This window comes from Vanacampus margaritifer, chromosome 5, assembly GCF_051991255.1.
Source record: "Vanacampus margaritifer isolate UIUO_Vmar chromosome 5, RoL_Vmar_1.0, whole genome shotgun sequence".
Taxonomy (NCBI): domain Eukaryota; kingdom Metazoa; phylum Chordata; class Actinopteri; order Syngnathiformes; family Syngnathidae; genus Vanacampus; species Vanacampus margaritifer.
In genome coordinates this window covers 10626512-10646983 of record NC_135436.1, presented here as the reverse complement: position 1 = coordinate 10646983, position 20472 = coordinate 10626512, and the positions used below count along the sequence as shown (strand labels likewise).

Genomic DNA, 20472 nt, shown 5'->3' with positions numbered 1-20472 from the left:
GCTTATCGACCTTTGAAAATATCAGAACGATCACGCCAATAATTCAGATTTTAAGTATTTTCCTCATTAAGCGACATAAGCTTCTGTCGTAAGCGCCTCTGTGGAAAGGAAAACGCTTCATTCATTAAATTGCAAATATTGCTGTGATCGTAGACTTTTAGAGGTTCAAGTGAGGATAAGTAGAGATATCAACATGAATTTCGGTGATGATTGGTCGCACGTTTCGGACATTAGGGGACAATCTTTTTTAGGTTATCTGTTTAAAATTGGCAATGGTACACTCACAGTACAGCAAGTGGGGGAGGGACACATTACATGAAGGTCAATTTGAACAAGTTTCAGAAAAGAATACCCCTTGGCCATCTAAAAGGAAGATCAATTTTACTTCTTTTTTAAAACTTTGTTTTTTTGCTATGGACACCGTCGAGCGATATGTCCGCCATATTAGATGTAGCCATCGTATTAGCCATCAATTGAAAATTGAGTTAGAATGACATAATACAATCAACATCCGTGGTTTAGTATTAATCCAATGAGTTGTGACTTGATGATACATCTCCAAGGAGGCATCTTCACTCTGAGGTCTGGGGACGGGTGCGCGAACATGAGTGTTGTGCTGACTACAGTCGTCTCCTGATCTGACTGCAGCTCAACAGTCTCCAATAAGACGACAAAAAACACTTGCATATGTCGCTTCTTGGAAAAGACTAACAGGAAAAGTCTGATTTCCCGCTAAATATAGCGACTAAACTGGCAATTGTTCTCTGCAGATACTTTTAAGGCTTAAGGTTTCAGCACATCACGCAGTAATGGGAGCAGGGAAATCTCAAATGGAAAATATGAACTAAAAAAAAAAGTGCTGGTCAATAAATTTTATATTAAAGGTATAATGTCAATGCCTTATATCAATAGAATTTGCAACTAACTTAATTATTATATCATTCTACGATGCTGTTTATCAGCTAATAAGATTTTCATTTAATTTTCTTGGATTATTTGTATTGTCTTCGCACCTCTTCCTGCAGATAACAGAAAACTCACTCAAAGCAAGCCACATCCCTGGATTAGATAACGCCATTAAGTGCAATGACTTTCCATCTCGTATCACACACCTGTTTTTACAGAACCGTCCTTTCGACCTGCCAGTAAATGGATGCCCTCTTTTTTCCCCCTTGCACCTGTCAGTTAGTAGTAGTAGCAGTGTTAGTACATATCATTTCTTTCCAACACAAAGGTCCCTGTATAAGGGCTACCTGACACACATCTCTTCAGAGGTCACAAAGGTCATGACCTCTGAAAATTCAGAGTGTCTATCTATGAGTCCAGTGCCTCAAACCTATACCTTCAGCATTTGTTTAATTATTGTTGGGGGAGCTCCATTTCCTCACAAAGAATGGGTTTACTTTCTACACGTTTCTCGAGGTTTATTTATTCCTTCTTTGTTTAAGCCTTTTCTCATGACTCTCCTCTGGGTAGGATTTCTCTTTCACACGCACACACATACGCACACACACGCATTTTCTTATTCTAGTGGGGATATTCTTTTATTCTTTCCGACCCTCTCAATTACATGTCAGAACGGCGGATCTAATTTAAAGTCTGCACAATTGGGTCTTTCTGAGAGCTATGTTTTCCTCATACTCACAGAATACACAAATGCAAACACATACACTGTCTGCCTTAAACCCACTTTCAACATTTGTAAAGTGGTCATTTGTCCTAAGCCACCTCGCTTTGGCCAAATATTGACACGAGAGCTTGTCATAACTGGGCACGCATCCCCTTGCCTAGACGCATGTACATCAGACAGACAAGGTGACTCCAGGAGCTCTGTTTGAGAAGAAATTGGATGAAGAATATACGATAATCATTCAATTCGATTTAAGCTTCACCTTGGGCCAATAGTGCAATGTGAGCCAAATACAGTAAAGCCTAGCAATAACCACCAATTACTACTGAAGAAACATTTTATTGGCTGACAAATCAAAAGTATCCTTATGACTATTTATTTATCTGCCTATGTGTGTGTTCCAGGCAAGGAAAAATGAAATATGCACAAATTTCTATGTAAGCTCATCAGGTAACAAAGGAAATGACAGACGGAAATCCAGAAATCTAATTAAACTGTCACACCTTAAGTTCTTGTTATGGATAAACTCAATCCCAACAAATTTTAGACCTATTTACAATTTGTCTAATAAAGGAGAGGTGTCTTTTGCTCATACCAATGATGTAGCAATATGATATAGTCTATAACACCACAAATGACAACCACAGTATAAATATATTGTCAAATCAATACCTCTCTGACAGTGTCAGTAAAAAGTCAATATATCTTTGTAAAAGAAATAAGTAGCTACATTGTTTAATTAATAGTAGGGATGCTCCATACCACTTTTTTCAGACTGATACCAGTATGAGTACTCAACTCTTGAGCAGTTATGAATACTGATACCAAGTACCGATACCACTGGTACTTTTGATACATAAAATCCCCCCCAAAAAAATAATGGCAGATAATTTAAAAATATACCTATATACTGTTATACATTTTTTATTCTACAAATTTCTAGTTCCTGATCGTAAAAAAAGTACCAATACCATGTAAGAAAGGCCATGTCTCGGTACTCGCCCATCCCTACTTAATATTTCTTCAACAGTATCAGCTAAAAGTATTATTACTTAAGCAAAAGCTATAAATGGTTCATAAATCTCCTGTGTTGTTGTGTTATCAGGCTTCTGCGGAGCTTTCTGATGATCTGATTATATGAATCAGGTGTGTTGGACGACGGAAATATCTAAAGCCTGCAGGATTCCGGCCCTCTAAGATCAGGATTGGGGAAGCCTGCTCTACAGCAACCAAAAAGTGTTGATGAGCAACCAGTCGTATAATAATTCTTCCCTAGTTGTGGGATGTTCTAGGACCTAGAACAGTTATGTTATCTAGTATCTAGGTGTTACATCACTGATCTCCAACTACTTAAAAGAGAGGTATCATTTTTACCTATCATATTTTGACCTTGATCCAAATTTGCCAGTATTGGGCTGCTATATGACCTTGGATTTGCATTGCCAAGTGGAGGACGGCAGTTCAGATACTTTTCTTTGACTAGATCCTAACTAACTGTACACGGATGCTTCGTGAAGATTTTGAACATTTTCCTGAGCTTCTCGGGTTGGATTAGAATCTGGTAGCTGTTGAGCATGAGACATCCTCTGAAGTGGAGCTCCTCCAGACGTAAGTGGTGCTTTTTTTGGCTCCCAGTAATCATGACCATCCTGTAGTTAATCTCTCAGTAATGAGTGATCTCATGCAGCTGTCTTTATGTGTGTTACGCTGTGAAAGTTTTTCCCCCCCTCATTCAGTTCATTGTGATTGTGACTTTTGAAGACTTAATCAACTAAATCAGGCTGAAAGTGGTCCGCATCCCTTCGTTTTCCATGAAGGCCTCCTTTTGGTCATTTTTACTTTTCAACTCTGTAGAAAGAGTTGTGGGAAGACCAAGTTTCAGTTCCAGCATAATTGCACTTGAATAGCCTCAACTATTTACGTACTTCGATGACTTGGACGTGACACACTTCAGAATAATCTGGACAGTCATCAATTATTTGTGCATTCAAAGGCAGTTTAGTGAAGCTAATGTTATTGCTCAACTATGACATTTAATTGGAAGATCTGCGTGTTTCCAAATGCAGTGGTATTCAATTTAAGCAAGTATATATGCTTGCACTGTAGCACCATTCAACATTAGGCTTTTACCAGTTACAGTAAATGCATAAGATGATGGGCTGGCACACCTGCATGGTCCACCTCTACAATGCCTATATTTACGAGTAGTCAATATCACAATTAATGTTAAAATTGCAGTTTGTGAAACATTTGGGATAACTCGTTTAGTGTGGGTAGATAAGTCATTGCTGCTTTCAACATTCTACAGTAAATAAAACACATTATATTCATGTCCGCGATATTGCGAGGGACGACTATAATTAAATACATTACCCATTACTGGATAACAATAACAACATTATTAACACTGATACTTGTGCATATTGAGTTGACAATTTCATACAAAGGTTTCTTGTATTTCCGCAGATCACGTAAATGTACACGTCACTAGAGAAGCATTCTCAAGTCCATTCTTGAATAGCACATAGGCAACATGCATGCCGTTTTTACAGAAACAAAAAAAAACGTATCTTCATGGCCACACAAAGATGGGCCAACACCTGCATGACCTCAGTCAATATTGGTCTACATCCATCTATTGACCATTTTATTTGTATAATGATTGTGAGGATGAATATCACACAATGCAAACTCAAAGGTTAATATATCATTGCCGTAGAGAAACTACTACTTGATTCCCACGCTTTGAACCACGTGGATTAGAATCCGAAGTTCATTTATGGATTTTTACTAAAGAGCTTCCTGCCGCCAATAGATTTACCGATAGTCTCATCACATCTGACCACTGAAATTACCAAAAATGTCACAGTGGACAAGTAAAACTGTCTCATTGCGCATTCATATTATTTACATACTGTATATAATTGGGAGGCTGGGATGACAAAATATTTTACTAAAACTTACTGCCTGCGAAGAGTGAAACATTAAAGTGAATGTTGCTGACATAGTGACGATGTATAGAGTCGCAAAGGGGACTATGAGGGAATGTTCACCAAGAATCGAATTTTGAAGAGTGTTTATAAACTTCCCACATGCGGTACGCTACATTGCTGGTATTTTGTGCTATTTGTGCCCTGCCGTGTTCGGCATTGTTTGGGGAAAACAGTGTTTACCAGTGTTTAAGGTAATTACAAATAAATAAATAAACATTTGTGTGTCCTCTTTCTTTGCAAATATACCATGTTATAACCTGGAGCGCCGTGGCTAATGAAACAAAGTGGTCAATATATGTACAGTACGTACAGTATTCATTTTCACTAAAGCTAAAAGAGCTAAATTTCGCTGTTGTTCAGCACAACCTCAGTATTTATTCAGACTGTACAACTCGCACAATGTTCTTTGATGCTTTTTGCTGTCGCCTCCACTCAAGACTCTTTCTGACAACTTAATTTGATATGCCTGATGGTTTGAAAATGCGTTTCATTAATTAGCCCAAATGCAACCTATATGACCAAGTCGGAACTGCGTGTGTGTTTGAGCAATATGTTATCCACCTGAATTCATGGCAGTCTTTGAAATTTCTGTCTGACACATATATCAAAAAATAAACGTGAAAAAAAAAATCCTTATATACAGGACTCGCTTCACATCCAAACTATATGCATTCCTTTTTTACAGTGTTATACCCACAAGCACACACATACTTTTTTAACGGCATTTTATAGTGTCTCCTGGGCTGATTTTATATGCACACACAAACATGATGCAACCCACTGGTCAGTTAGCCTCGCTCCTCGTTGGGCTCCGGAGGCTAGTTAGCGAAGGCCAGCATCAATCATTTACCCGTGGAGAGAGGCTCAGTCAATGAGGTCGTGTATAGGTGAAGAGCCCGGATCAGCGCCACAATCCTTTACTCCAAGGGGAGAAGAAGCCAGGATGACTGTGGGGGTTAGATCCCAGAGAGTGAAGGATGTCTTAAATAGGATGTAAGGAAGCAAGCTCAGCAAGGTCGACTCGTGAGGCTACAAATAAACAAGAAAGTAAATACCAGTTCGCTCAACCGGCTTATTAAGGAGCTGTATTGAGTACTCATAGTTTTACGGTCCAAAAAACGCATGATGAACTTTTGTTTCAGAAAAGCATACCCCTGCTTTCTATCTGAGCACTGTCCCATGTTTCTGTCAGTGCTATGTCTAATTCATTATACTGTCATACAATGTAATCAACTGAAAAGACAGGTAAAATTTTGTGACTTATGGTTTTGTTGATTTTTTTTAGGATCTTGGATGTTGTCATAAACATTCAACACAAACACTACATATTCATGGTTTCTGACAATATTTACAAATTGATCTTAACTCGTTTGCTCCCAAAAATGCATAAAAACGTTCTATTTTAAGTATTACCATGGTCCCAAAAACGCATTCATACATTTGTTTTTTCTTTTGTTTTTAAATGTTTTTTTTATGCTAGAGCATACAGAAGGCAGAGATGCAGCCTCTGACCTGAAGAGGTTGCTTAAAGCAATGAACGTTATTACAAAAAACAGCCATCGGGTGGCAGCAGAGTATAAGAGATCAACCAGGGCCATGTTTCAACAAGCTCTTTTCCCCTGTGTTTTCAACAGGTTTGTGAATAATGATAAAACTTATATTATATTCTGATGCTAATTGCTGCAAAACGGAAACAGATACAAATTTATTGTTTTTCTTGATGAAAGAAGAGACTAATCTTTTTTTTGGTAGGTTCCACATTTTTATAGCAATATAACACAATCATTCTGTGGGCCTTGCAAAATCAGTCAAAATACAGTAAAACAGCCGGGAGAGAAGACGGTTGCTTCAGTGAAAATGGCTGGGAGTGAACGAGTTAAACTGGACCAGATTCATCCATCCTTAAACTAAAAATAGAAATTCCTATCCATATCATTTTCCATATTTTGTCTTTGATTCCAGTGTCACACATATACTAATGAGAAATTTAGACACAATACCCTGTAATGAATGGTATTTAAATCCCTTTCTCCAACATGCTGAAAAATCAGGATTAAGCCTGTGGGGAATGTGTGCCCGCGTACGCATCTAAAAGTGTGTGTGTGTGTGTGTGTGTGTGTGTGTCTGTGTGTGCGTGTGAATGTATGGCATAGCACACACGAGAACAGCGATTGTAATCTTATTGCTGTCATAGGTCTGAAGGCAAAAGCTGCACTGAAAAGAGAAAATCCCTAAACCTGACCCTCACGCGACATTAACCAGCTTTCTATCTTCTTTAATCTTCCCTTGTATTTTCTCAACATCTCACACTAGCAAATGACGGATGACCCTTGTGATGCCTTTTTTCTTCTTTTTTTTTCAGTTATCATAAAGCTGAAGAGTATGCTTGTCTTGCTTCAGAAGACTGCCTCACAACTTGTCATCTCCAAGTTTATTTTCATGTTTTTCTTATCCAATTGTGTCCCTTTCTATATATATACTGTACATATCTGTAGGTCTGTCAGGATTGTCAAATTATCTTTCCTTGGGATAACCAGGATTCTGTTTGCGCTGATAGCCTTACTGGACCTTCATCAAGCAGCTGTCAAGAAATGGTGGGGGAGGAGTGGTTTGAGGGGGTTTCTTGATTAGCAATCTTGCCACCATGGAAGCCAATCAACATCACCCAATTACTTTCCCCCTTAGACATTTTGGAACTTAAGGAATCAGAGCAAGAGCCTTGGAGACCTGAGAACACTTGCTTGCATGCTTTCTCTTGAGATTAACATGTTTGTGTAGGTATTTATCTATATGTTCATACACTAGCAAGGTCACAGGTCAGTCTCTCCATTATGGCTGACAGTGTGGCCAGGGAATACCGATGAGAAGCAATTGAGTGGTCAAGTAGGTGACCTTTTGTGGCCTTCATTTGGGGAAAGGCCACCCGCCGGCACTCTTCACCCCGGAGGTGAGATTAGTCTGGCGGGGCTGATAAAGCTCCGCGTTCTTCCAACAGGGAAACACTCAACGAAGGATTATGCTCCTGGAGAGAGGCGCTTCTCACACAAAGCAGGTGGGCAGACGGGAAAACATCTTTACTTTGGGGCTCCTTGTAGTGTTGATTTGGCGGCTGTAGCCTGGAGCTTAAACATACCAATTTAGATGTGACACAGACAATAGACGAACATTTTGACATACAAACAGCTGCGATAGTCATTGAGTGTTTGGCTGTTCAGCAATAATCACACAGTATGGCTACCGATTCCCGGGTTTCTCTCAGTTTTGTGTTCAACTTTTGACAGATGTTCAAGGTCATCAACCATTTGGAAACAAAAATGTTTTATAAGGAGCAAAGTAGACAGTTCATAAACGGAGCGGAAAATATGCATGCTCTGCTCCCAGATTCCCCATCACATCCTTTTATTATTCCTTTGTGTCCTACCACACTCATCGACTGAATGGAAAAGAACCAGAAACATATTTATCACAACAACATTCGATAGACACCTGTTCAATCACTGGATACTTCATTAGGTACAGTACTGCCCTCACAGCATAATAGGATCCAGTACAAGAGTTGTATCAAAAAAATCCAACCTGGGACATTGAATGTTGGAACAATGACAGGAAAAGGTAGAGAGCTGGTTGACATGATGCAGAGGAGGAAGGTAGACATACTGTGTGTTCAGGAGACCAGGAAAGGGAGCAAAGCTAGAAGTTTAGGCGCAGGGTTCAAGTTGTTCTATCATGGTATAGATAGGAAGAGAAATGGAGTAGGAGTTATTGTGAAGGAGGAGTTTGTTAGGAATGTCCTGGAGGTAAAAAGAGTGTCAGATAGAGTGATGAGCCTGAAGCTAGGAATCAAAGGTGTGGTGATCAATGTTAGTGGCTATGCGCCACAGGTAGGATGTGAGCTGGGGGAGGAGAACTTTTGGTTGGAACTTGATGAAATGATGCAGCGCATCCCTAGAAGTGAGAAAGTTGTCATTGGTGCAGACTTCAATGGACATGTTGGTGCAGGAAACAGAGGTGATGGGTAAGTTTGGTATCCAGGAGAGGAACGCAGAAGGACAGATGGTGGTTGACTTTGCAAAAATAATGGAAATGGCTGTCGTGAATACTTTCTTCCAGAAGAAGCAGGAACATAGGGTGACCTACAAGAGTGGAGGTAGGAGTACACAGGTGGACTACATCTTGTGTAATCGGTGTAATCTGAAGAAGATCAGTGAATGCAAAGTAGTGGTAGGTGAGAGTGTAGCCAGACAGCATAGGATGGTAATGTGTAGGATGACTCTGGTGGTGAGGAAGACAACGACGGCAAACACAGAGCAGAGGATGAAATGGTGGAAGCTGAAAAAAGAAGAGTGTTGTATGACTTTCAGGAAGGAGTTGAGACAGGCTCTGGGTGGTCAGGAGGTGCTTCCAATGACTGGACAATGACAGCCAATGTGATCAGGGAAACATGTAGGACAGTCCTTGGTGTGCCATCTGGAAGGAAATGAGATAAGGAGACTTGGTGGTGGAATGAGGAGATGCAGAAGTGGATCCAAAGAAAGAGGTTAGCTAAGAAGAAGTGGGACACTGAGAGGACTGAAGAAAGTAGACAGGAGTACAGGGAAATGCAGCGTAAGGTGATAGTGGAAATGGCAAAGGCCAAACAAGGGGCTTAGGAAGACTTGTATGCTAGGTTGGACAGTAACGAGGGAGAGACTGATCTATACAGGTTGGCAAGGCAAAGAGACAGAGATGGGAAGGACATGCAACAGGTGCAGGTAATAAAGGAAAGGGATGGAAGTGTGTTGGCAAATGCCAGTAGTGTGATGGGAAGATGGAAAGAGTACTTTGAAAAGTTGATAAAGGAGGAAAATGAGAGAGAACGAAGAGTAGAAGAGGTGACTGTTGTGGACCAGAAAGTAGCAAAGATTAGTAAGGATGACGTGAAAAGGCCATTGAAGAGGATGAAGAGTGGAAAGGCACTTGAGTCCTGATGATATACCTGTGGAGGTATGGAAGTATCTAGGGGAGGTAGCAGTAGAATTTCTGACTGGGTTGTTCAACAGGATCTTAGATAGTAAGAAGATGCCTGAGGAATGGAGGAGAAGTGTGCTGGTGCCTATTTTCAAGAACAAGGGAGACGTGCAGAGTTGTGGCAACTACAGAGGAATAAAGCTGATGAGCCACACAATGAAGCTATGGGAAAAAGTAGTTGAAGCTAGACTGAGGGCAGAGGTGAACATTTGTGAGCAGCAGTATGGTTTCATTGCCAAAAATGAGTACCACAGTATTTGCTTTGATGATGTTGATAGAGAAGTACATAGAAGGTCAGAAGGAACTGCATTGTGTCTTTGTGGATCTGGAGGAAGCTTATGACAGGGTGCCCGGAGAGGAAATGTGGAAGAGAAGCTAGAGGCGTGGAGGTTTTCCCTGGAAAGGAGGGGGATGAAGGTTAGCCGTAGCAAGACGGAGTATCTGTGTGTGAATGGGAGGGACCCAAGTGGAAGAGTGAGGTTACAGGGAGAAGAGACCAAGAAGGTGGAGGAGTTTAAGTATTTAGGGTCAACGGCCCAGAGCAATGGAGAGTGTGGAAAATAAGTGAAGAAGTGTGTGCATGCAGGCTGGGCCGGGTGGAGAAAAGTGTCAGGTGTGATGTGTGATAGAAGAGTTTCAGCTAAAATGAAAGGAAATGTTTATAAAACTGTGGTGAGACCCACGATGTTGTTTGGTCTGGAGACAGTGCCACTGAGGAAAAGACAGGAGGCAGAGCTGGAGGTGGCAGAGATGAAGATGCTGAGGTTCTCTTTGGGAGTGACTAGGATAGATAGAATCAGGAATGAGTACATCAGAAGGACAGCACAGGCTTTGGACATAAAACATCAGAGAGGCCAGAGGATAGATTCGCGTGACCCCTGAAGGGAAAAGCCGAAAGGAAAAGAAGTTCAATAAAATACATAATATTTATGTCAGTCACCACGCTAAATAAATGTAACACGTTGTTTGCCAATGTGTATTTTGAAGGGTTACATAAAGTAGTAGGTTTCCTCCTCGCTCCAGAAGTGTGGTACTTCAACACAGAAAAACGTGCTGCTAGCAATTTTTAAACAGATAACGAACTAAATAAAAAATATTTGTGCTTTTGTGTGTAGTGTCATCGATTGCTCCGAAACCGGCGCATATGGCTTCCAGCAGAGCAGCAGCTAGCTAGCGAGCAACATTGTTTTCCCCTCCAACGAATTGTGTTCAACCTGAATGTTTTCATCACCGTGTTGAAAACCAACTACTGTATTGCTTAATTGCTACTATTACAACATATAACACACTAAATAATTGTCGATTGCTCAGAAACCGTCACACATTGCTTCGAGCTAGCTAGCAAGCTAAAAAATTTTCCCTCCAACTGTTTGTGTTTAACTGGAATACAGTATTGCAGTGATTTACAATAGTGAATAGTTTGCTTTCAAAATAAAAAAATAAACACTGCATCCTGTTTTTATTAATGCTAATGTGGCGAGACTTTGAACTGGTTATGTTTTCATTACTCTAGTAAAAAGCACGCCAAAGTACTACTGGCAACCATTGCAACAACAAGTAACACTCTAAATAAAAATAATAAGTATTTCTGTGCGTAGTTTGTACTTACCGTCGTCGAGTGAGACTGCCACAGAGTCGGCGCACATGGCTTCGGGCAAATCCTTTGCCTCGCCCCCGACACGATGCAGGCAGGAGAAGCTCTTTTTCCTGCTTCCTCCATTTGCGAACCATGGATTTGTTGATCTTGAATTCTCTCACGGCTGCTCGATTTCCATGTTCTTCCGTGAAACTTAGAGCTTGCAGTTTTAACTTTTAACTGTGCTTCGTAAGCGTGTCTCTTCGTCGGTGCCATTTCGGGGGTCTTTAACCGAACCGATGTTGTTTTGCACACACCGGCACTATATACTGTACCCACTGAGTCTTGAGCGGCCGCATGCAAGAGTCTTTCACGTCCTCATCATGCCTGTCCTCAGCCAGGTCCGCCTTTCACGTATATGTGTCAGCGGAAATGCTCCCCGAAGCTTACCGAATTTGCATGACAACATTTACAGATTTTGGAACTCTGAACACCAAATAAAGGCGCAGCTCACTAAGACTTTTAAGGTCATGAAAATACGGTAGTTGCAGTTCTCTGTCACTTTTTCTTTCTTTCTAAGATTTATGACTCAAAGTGCAGCTTCCCCCTCTTTTTGCTGAAGAATATTATTATATTATTATTATTTAAATTCCATGTATTTTCCAAACACCTTTGTTTGTCTTTTTTCTTCATAGTTGTCACTCACCCCCAACTTAACACTTCATGTTTTCACTGCATTGTTTCAGAACTCAGTTTTCTTGTGTTTGTTTAGTCGACTGACAGCCAACCGTCTCCTGTTCACTTCCATTACTCATTCGAGAAAAGAAATACCTTCACGCTGGGTAGCCACTAAGAGGGGAAACGTCTACGTCCACTTTCATCACTGGGTGTTTCCAACCATACTTACTGCCTTTAGTGTTTGACAAGAATCTCTGAGCTGAAAGATTTTAAATGCATTCCATGCATTCCTTTTTCCCTCTTTTTTTTAACATTAGGCATGTTTCTCAGATTATTTTAATAATAATGTAAAATTTGGCCACGTGTTACCTTTGTGCTTCAGGACTGATTTTAAGATTATTTGCTTTTAATATATGGTCCATCCAGAACTCCCAGGTCTTCAGATAGGATTTATTTATGTGCGTATTTATTTATTCATTCATTAATTTTTCAACACCTCGAAAGAACATGCATGGCAAAGCAGCACTCTATTTGAGAGCAGCCGCTTGTGTGAAATTTTTTTAGGCAAATTTAACATTGAATATTTTTATCCTGGCTTATGAAAAAAATACCGCTCTACCATGTTTCTCAAAACAAGGAACACATTCTCCACCACACTCAGTCATACTAAAAGTCTGACATCACCCTAAATTTGCCAAATCTCTGTGAAAGACAGACATTTCTTGATCACTATCTACCTCTGCAAACTTAACATGATTCATTTATGCATGCTTATAAATAAATTTGAAAAACACCATTTGGCAAGACATTTAACTCAACTTTGTGTTCTAATCAGAGGTTTATCCCTGCTGTAAATGAGCACAGGAGGCAGATGTTATTCTGATTAAACACACATGCACTGGAGTCATACAAATGGACTAAACTTAGATAAATAAATCATTAAGAAGGGTTATTTCATTATTATTTTTTTTCTTAGGTTAGACAAGAGTACAAGCAAAGACTAATAAACTGCTTGCAGTGTTACTTTGACCTACATTTTGTTACATGAACCCTCCTTAATTATTATTATCCATCAAATTGTTGTGCATATGTAATGATACACTCTATAAGCTCAGTCCATTTAGCATTTACAGTATGATGAGGCAAGTTCACTTTGTTTTGTTTCACTAGTATAATGGACCTAACTAACCAAAATGTGGCCCACTGCAAAAATAAATTTCTCAACCCTACAGTGTGCGTGCCCATGTGTGTGCAGAATTAAGAATCAGAGGGTATACATCTGGTTTCTACTGTATTAAGTGCGCTTCGGCACCCCTTTATTTTCTTCACTTGAGGCTATTATTTTACAAACTAGATATAAAAGGACATAAATAAATGTCATAACTTACATGTACCTATTTCTCCTTGACAAACATAACAAAAATTGTGATCATTTCAAAAAATGAGAGAAAAACAAATGAATGTTAGATCTACATGACTAGATCTTATGGCATTGAAAGGTATACAATTACAAACATTAACTTCTGTGTTCTGTTATTTTTGTTCATTTTTCTGTGTTTTTCTCCCCCAACTCATCGCACATTGAAGTAAAGGAAAAAAATATATTTTACAGTACATTCTGTTTTCCTTCCCAAGATGTCTTGCATATTTCCAAACAGGTCCTTTTTATTTTGATCACTAAAACCCAAAAAGTACACATTGCCAAGAGGAAAGAGCCACAGCGCTGTATTAAGGACGGAGGTGTTTTTGTGAAGTGTCACATAAGTTAAAAACATTCACAAGTAGAGATTCAAAAGATAAGGGACATCGCAAATGACGTCTGTTGGGTTATACCTATACTGTATATGTATGATGTGTTCTGGAATAAAAATTTTAAAAAAAATAACAGTCTTCCCTTCTTTGACACCTTGTCCTATAACTCACTGTTTGTGTACTGCATGGGGCGTCCCCTTCTCACATCCAGAGACTATTTCATCATCACCAGCTTGCCGAGTCCAAACTTAAATCAGATGCTTTTAGTCACACTTGTTGGTGATCCTGTATCCAATTGTAATCCGTAAATCTCTGCCAAAGCAAAAACAGGTCGCTTTCCAGAAAACTGTTACAGAGTCCAGCTCACAAAGTCAGGAGCAACATTTTGTACATCATATTTTCCTTAACGAACAAATGGATGCTGCTTTTTCACAGGCGTCACAGCGGCCTGTGAATGGACAAGGTTACTGTTTTTCAGGTACTGTATGTAAAAACATACATCATATACACTTCATTCATTCACACACTCAAATCAGACTCCTCTTATTTTACATGCAAGCAAAGAAGAAAGCAACAATAAGAAATCCTGACACATAAAAAAAAAAACTCAACAAAAAATAGCCCAGCATCCACTGGAGCAGGACTTTCTAGATTATATTACATTCTTCATATAGTCTTTTCCGATGCTCTTAATCATTCAAATCACTCCAGTACAGTGCTGGATGGCCATATGTCCACGGTGGGAAGAAAGAACATTGTCTCTGTCTGGAGAGATTGCAGTAAGAAGAGGAGGAAGACAATGAGGAGGGAAAGGAATTCCGGGGGTGGCGAGGGGAGACAGGATCCTGAGGATGGACGACAGCAGCTGGGGAGCAAAACAGAAAGACGGAGGCTAAATCAGTCATGAGTCATGTATTGTTTGACTCATCAGATGACATATGTTATATCTATTTAAAAAAAAAAATGAAGGAATTATGTCAGTATTTTTTCCAAATACAGTATTTGTAGAAGCATTAGATGAATCAAGCCACTGGTTGTTTGACTAGGGTCAAAACTTTGTAGAGATCATTATAAACTACTTCTTACATTTGGGTACATACATTCACATACATTCTTAACATTTAAAGCCATATTATTATTAATTAATTATTTTTTGGGAGGGCTCTGGACAGTTTTTCATTATGAGATGAAAAGTAAAGTTTCTTCTATTTCCCCTCCTGTCAGTGCAAGCTGTCCCAATATTTTTGCCCAGATACTATATGTGCTGTTACATGATCACATTGCAATTACAGCAAAGGGAAGAAAACCCAATACCAATTCTCACCTTGATAACAGCTTGAGTAATCCTCAGTGGAGGGTGATGATTGTGATTCACTCCGTATCCATATTGCGTTTGTTGCATACATCCTTTTGATTAAATCCCGCCATATGGTCCTTTGTCTTGCTGCATGAATAAACCCAATTAAATCCAGCAAAACAATTGTCCACTGAGACTGGCGAGGAACGGTAAGGAATTCCTGTAGCAAGACGTGGAGGCCGCCAGGGCTCTGATTCTGGAGGATGCACGGGGATGATCCATGCTGTGTTTGTCAGAAGGGAGGGAGGACATTTTCGGGAAGACAAGCCATTTGCTCTGGAAGATCGAAAACATTCTTGGCAACGTCCTTGGGGGGATGGGGGGCGGGTGTGTGGGAGAACTGCTACACAAAAAGAAAAAAAGTCCATGATAGAGCAAAGGAAGGAACAACATGCACCTCCGCAAAACGAACACCCCAGCACCACCATCCAGGCAAAGCAAACCCTGGAGCTCTCTGGGAGTCGAGATCCTCAATATCGTGTGTGAGCTATCAAACCCATCCAGCTGAGACAGAACAATGGCAGCTGGGGCAGTGGGCCAGTCCCACAGACAATGCATGTACGATAAAGTCACAAGAAGGAAGAAGATCTGGTCGGTATAATTCCACAAAGAAATTTCCAAAAATAACACTTTGCCAATGAGAAGGACAAAAGATTTCCCATCCCTCTTGCTTTTCCTTTCCATCCAATAAAGGCACCCACAAATTGGCCTCTCCGAAGCACTTCCAGCTTCCATTTATCCGCAAATGCATTTTTTCTCAGAAACAACAGCAACAAAAAGGGCAGAATAAAGGTCTGAATTGTTGAAAAAGTGCCATTGTCCCCACTTTTTGCTTCATCTTTTTGTTCAGACCAAATTTAAAGTGCACAGATGAGGTAAACTATTTCTTCATAGTTTGTCTTTTCAAATGTAGTCTCTTTTTTTTGTATTTTTTTTGTTTGTTTTCATAGGAAATAAAGTCATTTTGCTCCCTTTTCTTTCTCTGTTTTGAATCTCTCAGACGGGAACCATTCTGCCTTGAATCTGTTGCATCTGGGAGAGCATTCCCTGGACACTTGTCAGAATCTTGCTCTGGTGTGTTGCTGAGGAGATTCCAATCCGAGTCAGGTCCCTGCAAGGAGAGGAAGCACACACTTTGGACCCATAACAAAAACAGAAAAGACTAATGATCCACAGAATGGATTTTGCAGCTTTCCAGTGGCCTGACAGTTAAATTGCCGAATAAGGGATTTTAGCTGCCAACACGGCAATCCCAATACAGCCATTTGAAGGGATTAGACGAATAATTGAAATAAAAGAAACTGACATGTCATAAACTACTTCCTCACTAAGATTAAAAGATTGGCCACAAATACATTGTGTGCGTGTGTATCTAAAAATCACATTTTCAAATCATGTCTGGTAGTTAGTGGTAACCTGTAAAAAAAAATTTTTTTAAAGTTCAAGCAAAATGATCTATATTTATATTAATGAGTAATGAGCTTCTTAAAACAGTTGTGCACAGATTAAAACCTTCAAAATACCTTTCAAAGTAGAAAAGTAAAACTTCTACTCACTCTTGTGTCATGTGGATCACCGCCTCTGGAGTTGTGTAACTGGCAGCTGTAAAGTTGTCGATGTATCTCTCCATGCCGATGGCCTGCAGCCAGTCTTCGACCGTGCCCACGGCTGAGGAGCCCTCGGGGCTACCGGGCTCCAGTAGGGTGGTGGTGGGCCTGATGAGCGTCAAGAGGAGAGGAAAGAGGGATATGAAAAAAAAGTGGGAAAATATCATTTCATTAGACTTATCTTATACGCACAGTTCTCAAATAAAAGTGTAATTTTGCAATATTTGTATACAAAGCATGGCACGGACCATTTCTTTCCACCCTCTCTTCCTGGCTGATCCATATCACTGTTTTATAAATCTGAACAATAGCCAAGTCAAATCAACCTATATACAGTATGACTATTTGAATGGTAGAATGGCTCTATTTTAAAATATTTTTGTTTAGTGCTGTAGTAATTCCATCATATGTATCGGGTACAAAACATTTACACAGGCCTAGGTCACATTTTTCTTTCCCTTGTTTATCCTTACAAGCTGTATTTATAGAATTCATTTACACTAATTACTCCACAAGGAAGCCCTTTCACTCTCGTTGTGTAACATTAGGTGAGCATGGGAATGTGTGCTCAAACGCTCATTAAATTCAAACAGACTTCCACTGGGCGGCACCGAGTCTGTAAACACATGTAGGTCATTCTTGACACATTGAGCTGCTTAAGAGTAATAGTGTACGAGCTGCAGGGTCATATTTGCTTTTGACTTTGCGTTACATCGGATTTCTCTACACTATTAAAAGAGCAACATTCCGGAGTGTGTAGCACCATTAAAGATAATTTGAAAAGGAATCTATTATCCAGGTTCTTTGGGCTGAAATCAGTCACATGCTGCTGGTAGAATATTTAGCGAAGAGAGAAAGAATGGGAAGGTATGTACAGAAGAGGAGAGGAGCTTTGGGTTTTTTAGTGTAAATAGTGTAAAAAAAAATTATTCTGTTTTTCAGAATATTTTTTTCTGTCATTAAAAAAATATATTCTGAGAAATAGGGGTGGGGGTACAGGGGAATAATGTTATTTAAAAAAGAAAAAAGAAAAAAAGATACTCCGAAAAACAGAAGCTGGTAGTATTTTTATTTTATTTTATTTTTTTCTCTGAACTCTACGTGACTTGCTGCAGACTTGCTAATGACAGACACTTGCCCGCATACCTCCAACGTACATTTAACTATATATTTCACTTACTGGCTCAATTAAGGTAAGTATACGAACATGTCAAATGTCAATCGATCGGCATGATTCTAGTAAGCTAACATTTAAATTTCTACGGAAGCATATTGCATGCAGGAAAGTGTCCGCCATTAGCAAGTCTGCAACAAGTCCCTTGGAGTTCAGAGGATAAAAACAAATTACTCCGAAAAACAGAAGCCGGTGCTCTGTTTTTACCTGTTTTTCAGATTTAAAAAAATTTGACAGGAAAAAAAATGCAGTAAAACAGAAAAAAACTCAGACAAAAACAAAGCTCTCCCAAAAAATTAGTCAGAAAAACAGGTGTTTTTTTTTTCAACTGAATGCAATACGCTTCTGTTGGGTGATATGGTGTGTGTGATAATAAAATGTCACCAAAACAAAACTGTATTTTATGTGCTTTCCATTTTCTTTGTCTTTCAAGAGTACAGACGCCCCCCCAGAAAAGCCATAAAAGACATGCTTGGATGACTTTTGAAAACCCTGACCCCAACACCATCAAAACACCTTTGGGATATGTGAGCTAGGTCGCCCCATTCAACACCAGCCACCTTTGACCTCACAAATATTTTTTCTGGATGAAAGGGCAAAGCAGACAAACTACAAAACCGAGTGTATCATCGCCCCCTCCTCACCTGATAACACTGTCCCCACCAGTCCTCTTCAGAGAGTTGGGGTTGCGAATCAGCTTATCCAACATGTTGACAATCTGGCCAAACTTTGGTCGCTCTGCCCTCTCTCTCTGCCAGCAGTCCAGCATGAGCTGGTGGAGTGCTACGGGACAGTCCATTGGCGGGGGCAGCCGATAACCCTCATCAATGGCTTTGATCACCTATTTTTTTTTAAAAATGAAGCCACATGTGAAGTCACCATATTTCTGATAACTTTCAAATTCCTTGGTTATTATTGTTTACTTTACACTACATGTGATTCTAAACAATTTCAACTTGTTTTTCCCATAAATTTATTAGTGTTAGCATTTTTATTATAATTATTAAGTGGTGTATTGCTTTACAATTAGGGTCAAGGTGATCATACAATGTTGTTCTATGATTGTAATCATATGTAAGTTATCGCTACGAGTAGAAATGTGACTTACATCCTGGTTGCTCATGTCCCAATATGGCCGTTCGCCATATGACATCACTTCCCACATGACGATGCCGTAGCTCCACACATCACTGGATGAAGTGAACTTCCTGTAAGCGATGGCCTCAGGGGCCGTCCAGCGGATGGGGATCTTCCCTCCCTATATTAATCAAAAACAACCTGATAAATACAGGCTGACACATCACACAATAGCGATGACACCCAGTCAGGCACTGTCATCGCCCCCTCCCACAAACACACACACACTCACCCTGGTTGTGTATGCAGCCTCGGGGTCATCCTCCAGCACGCGAGACATGCCGAAGTCAGACACTTTGCAAACCAAGTTGCAGTTGACCAGGATGTTGCGAGCTGCCAGGTCACGGTGGACGTAGCTCATGTCTGACAGGTACTTCATGCCTGACGCAATACCACGTAGGATGCCCACTAGCTGGATCACAGTGAAGTGGCCGTCATTCTTCTGCACACATGAAGAACAGGTTGTTGAGAAATTCAACTGTGTTACCATAAATACCCCAAAAAATGAAAATTAAATGAACTGAACCATACAGCCGTACAACATGTGGTTATCCCTTCATACAATGTCAAGCAAAAAATAAAGTTGTTGAATGAATATGTGCAATATGAATTCACTTGTACAGAGGTGGCAAATACAGGTCCAGAAAGTAAAATCCCTGCTACAGTTTGGCTTTAGCCCATGATGCTAGCTGTCTATCTAGCTCCCTAGCAGGTAAACGAGCACCATGGGAGCTAGCTAGCTAGCACCTGGGGCTAAAGCCAAACTGCAGCAGGGTTTTTACTTTCTGGAACTGAATTTGCCACCTCTGCATGTATAACACAATGTATGGTGTTCTACAGGGTTCAATTCTGGGGCCTCTGCTGTTTTCATTGTATCTGCTGGCCCGAGTTTCCATCTTAAGAAAACAACGGTGGTTGTTTTAAAGTGTTCTATCAATATAGAATTGAGGTGAGTGATGGGAGTAAGCGTCCTAACCGCATGATTTGCACTGCCAAGTTGCGGAATTCTAGTCAAGCACAACTAACTACCTAGAAAAAATATAGGAACACTTCCATGGAGATGGGAAATACAAGAACTCCAGGCGAAGAGAGCCAGATTCGATGAAAAGGCTACTCTCTTTCTCTCTGTTCATTTTGTTCACCAGTAAAATAAATAAATCTCTCTGTTCATTTTGTTCACCAGTAAACCCTATATCTATGTCGTGAATTGGAAAAACAACAACAACAACCCACAAACAAAAACATTTATTTTTCAATAAAGAAGGTGTAAACTGGTAGGGTTTAGAACTGGTGGGGTTCAGTACCTCAAACAAGTTTACGAACCACTGATTTAGTGTAAACTGGACTTTCACTAACATCACCAATGTTGTGCCCATGGCCAGATTTATAGAAATTAACTGTTGCATATTGCTACGGTATTTATTTATCTATTTTTATTAATGACATATAATAAGAATATTTGTAAAAGTAATTAAAGTTTGAGTTCGACCTTTGTGCTAAAAATAGTAGCATATCCCACCATCCCATGCGGTCGCCCATTTTGAAAGGCTGCTTTTACGAG

General features: G+C 39.9%; 1 protein-coding gene across 1 annotated transcript in view; it reads right to left on the bottom strand.

Annotated features, from left to right (window-relative positions):
• Positions 1–15886: 15886 nt before the first annotated feature.
• The window catches only part of LOC144052044 (ephrin type-A receptor 4-like), a 56437-nt gene continuing 51851 nt past the window's right edge, over positions 15887–20472 (bottom strand). Inside the window, exons 13-17 of the mRNA XM_077565796.1 lie at positions 19144–19353; positions 18883–19032; positions 18419–18615; positions 16550–16708; positions 15887–16104 (exon numbers count right to left, since the gene is read on the bottom strand). Coding sequence (XP_077421922.1) covers positions 15990–16104; positions 16550–16708; positions 18419–18615; positions 18883–19032; positions 19144–19353 — 831 coding nt within the window. The 3' untranslated portion in view covers positions 15887–15989. The remainder of the gene's footprint in view (positions 16105–16549; positions 16709–18418; positions 18616–18882; positions 19033–19143; positions 19354–20472) is intronic.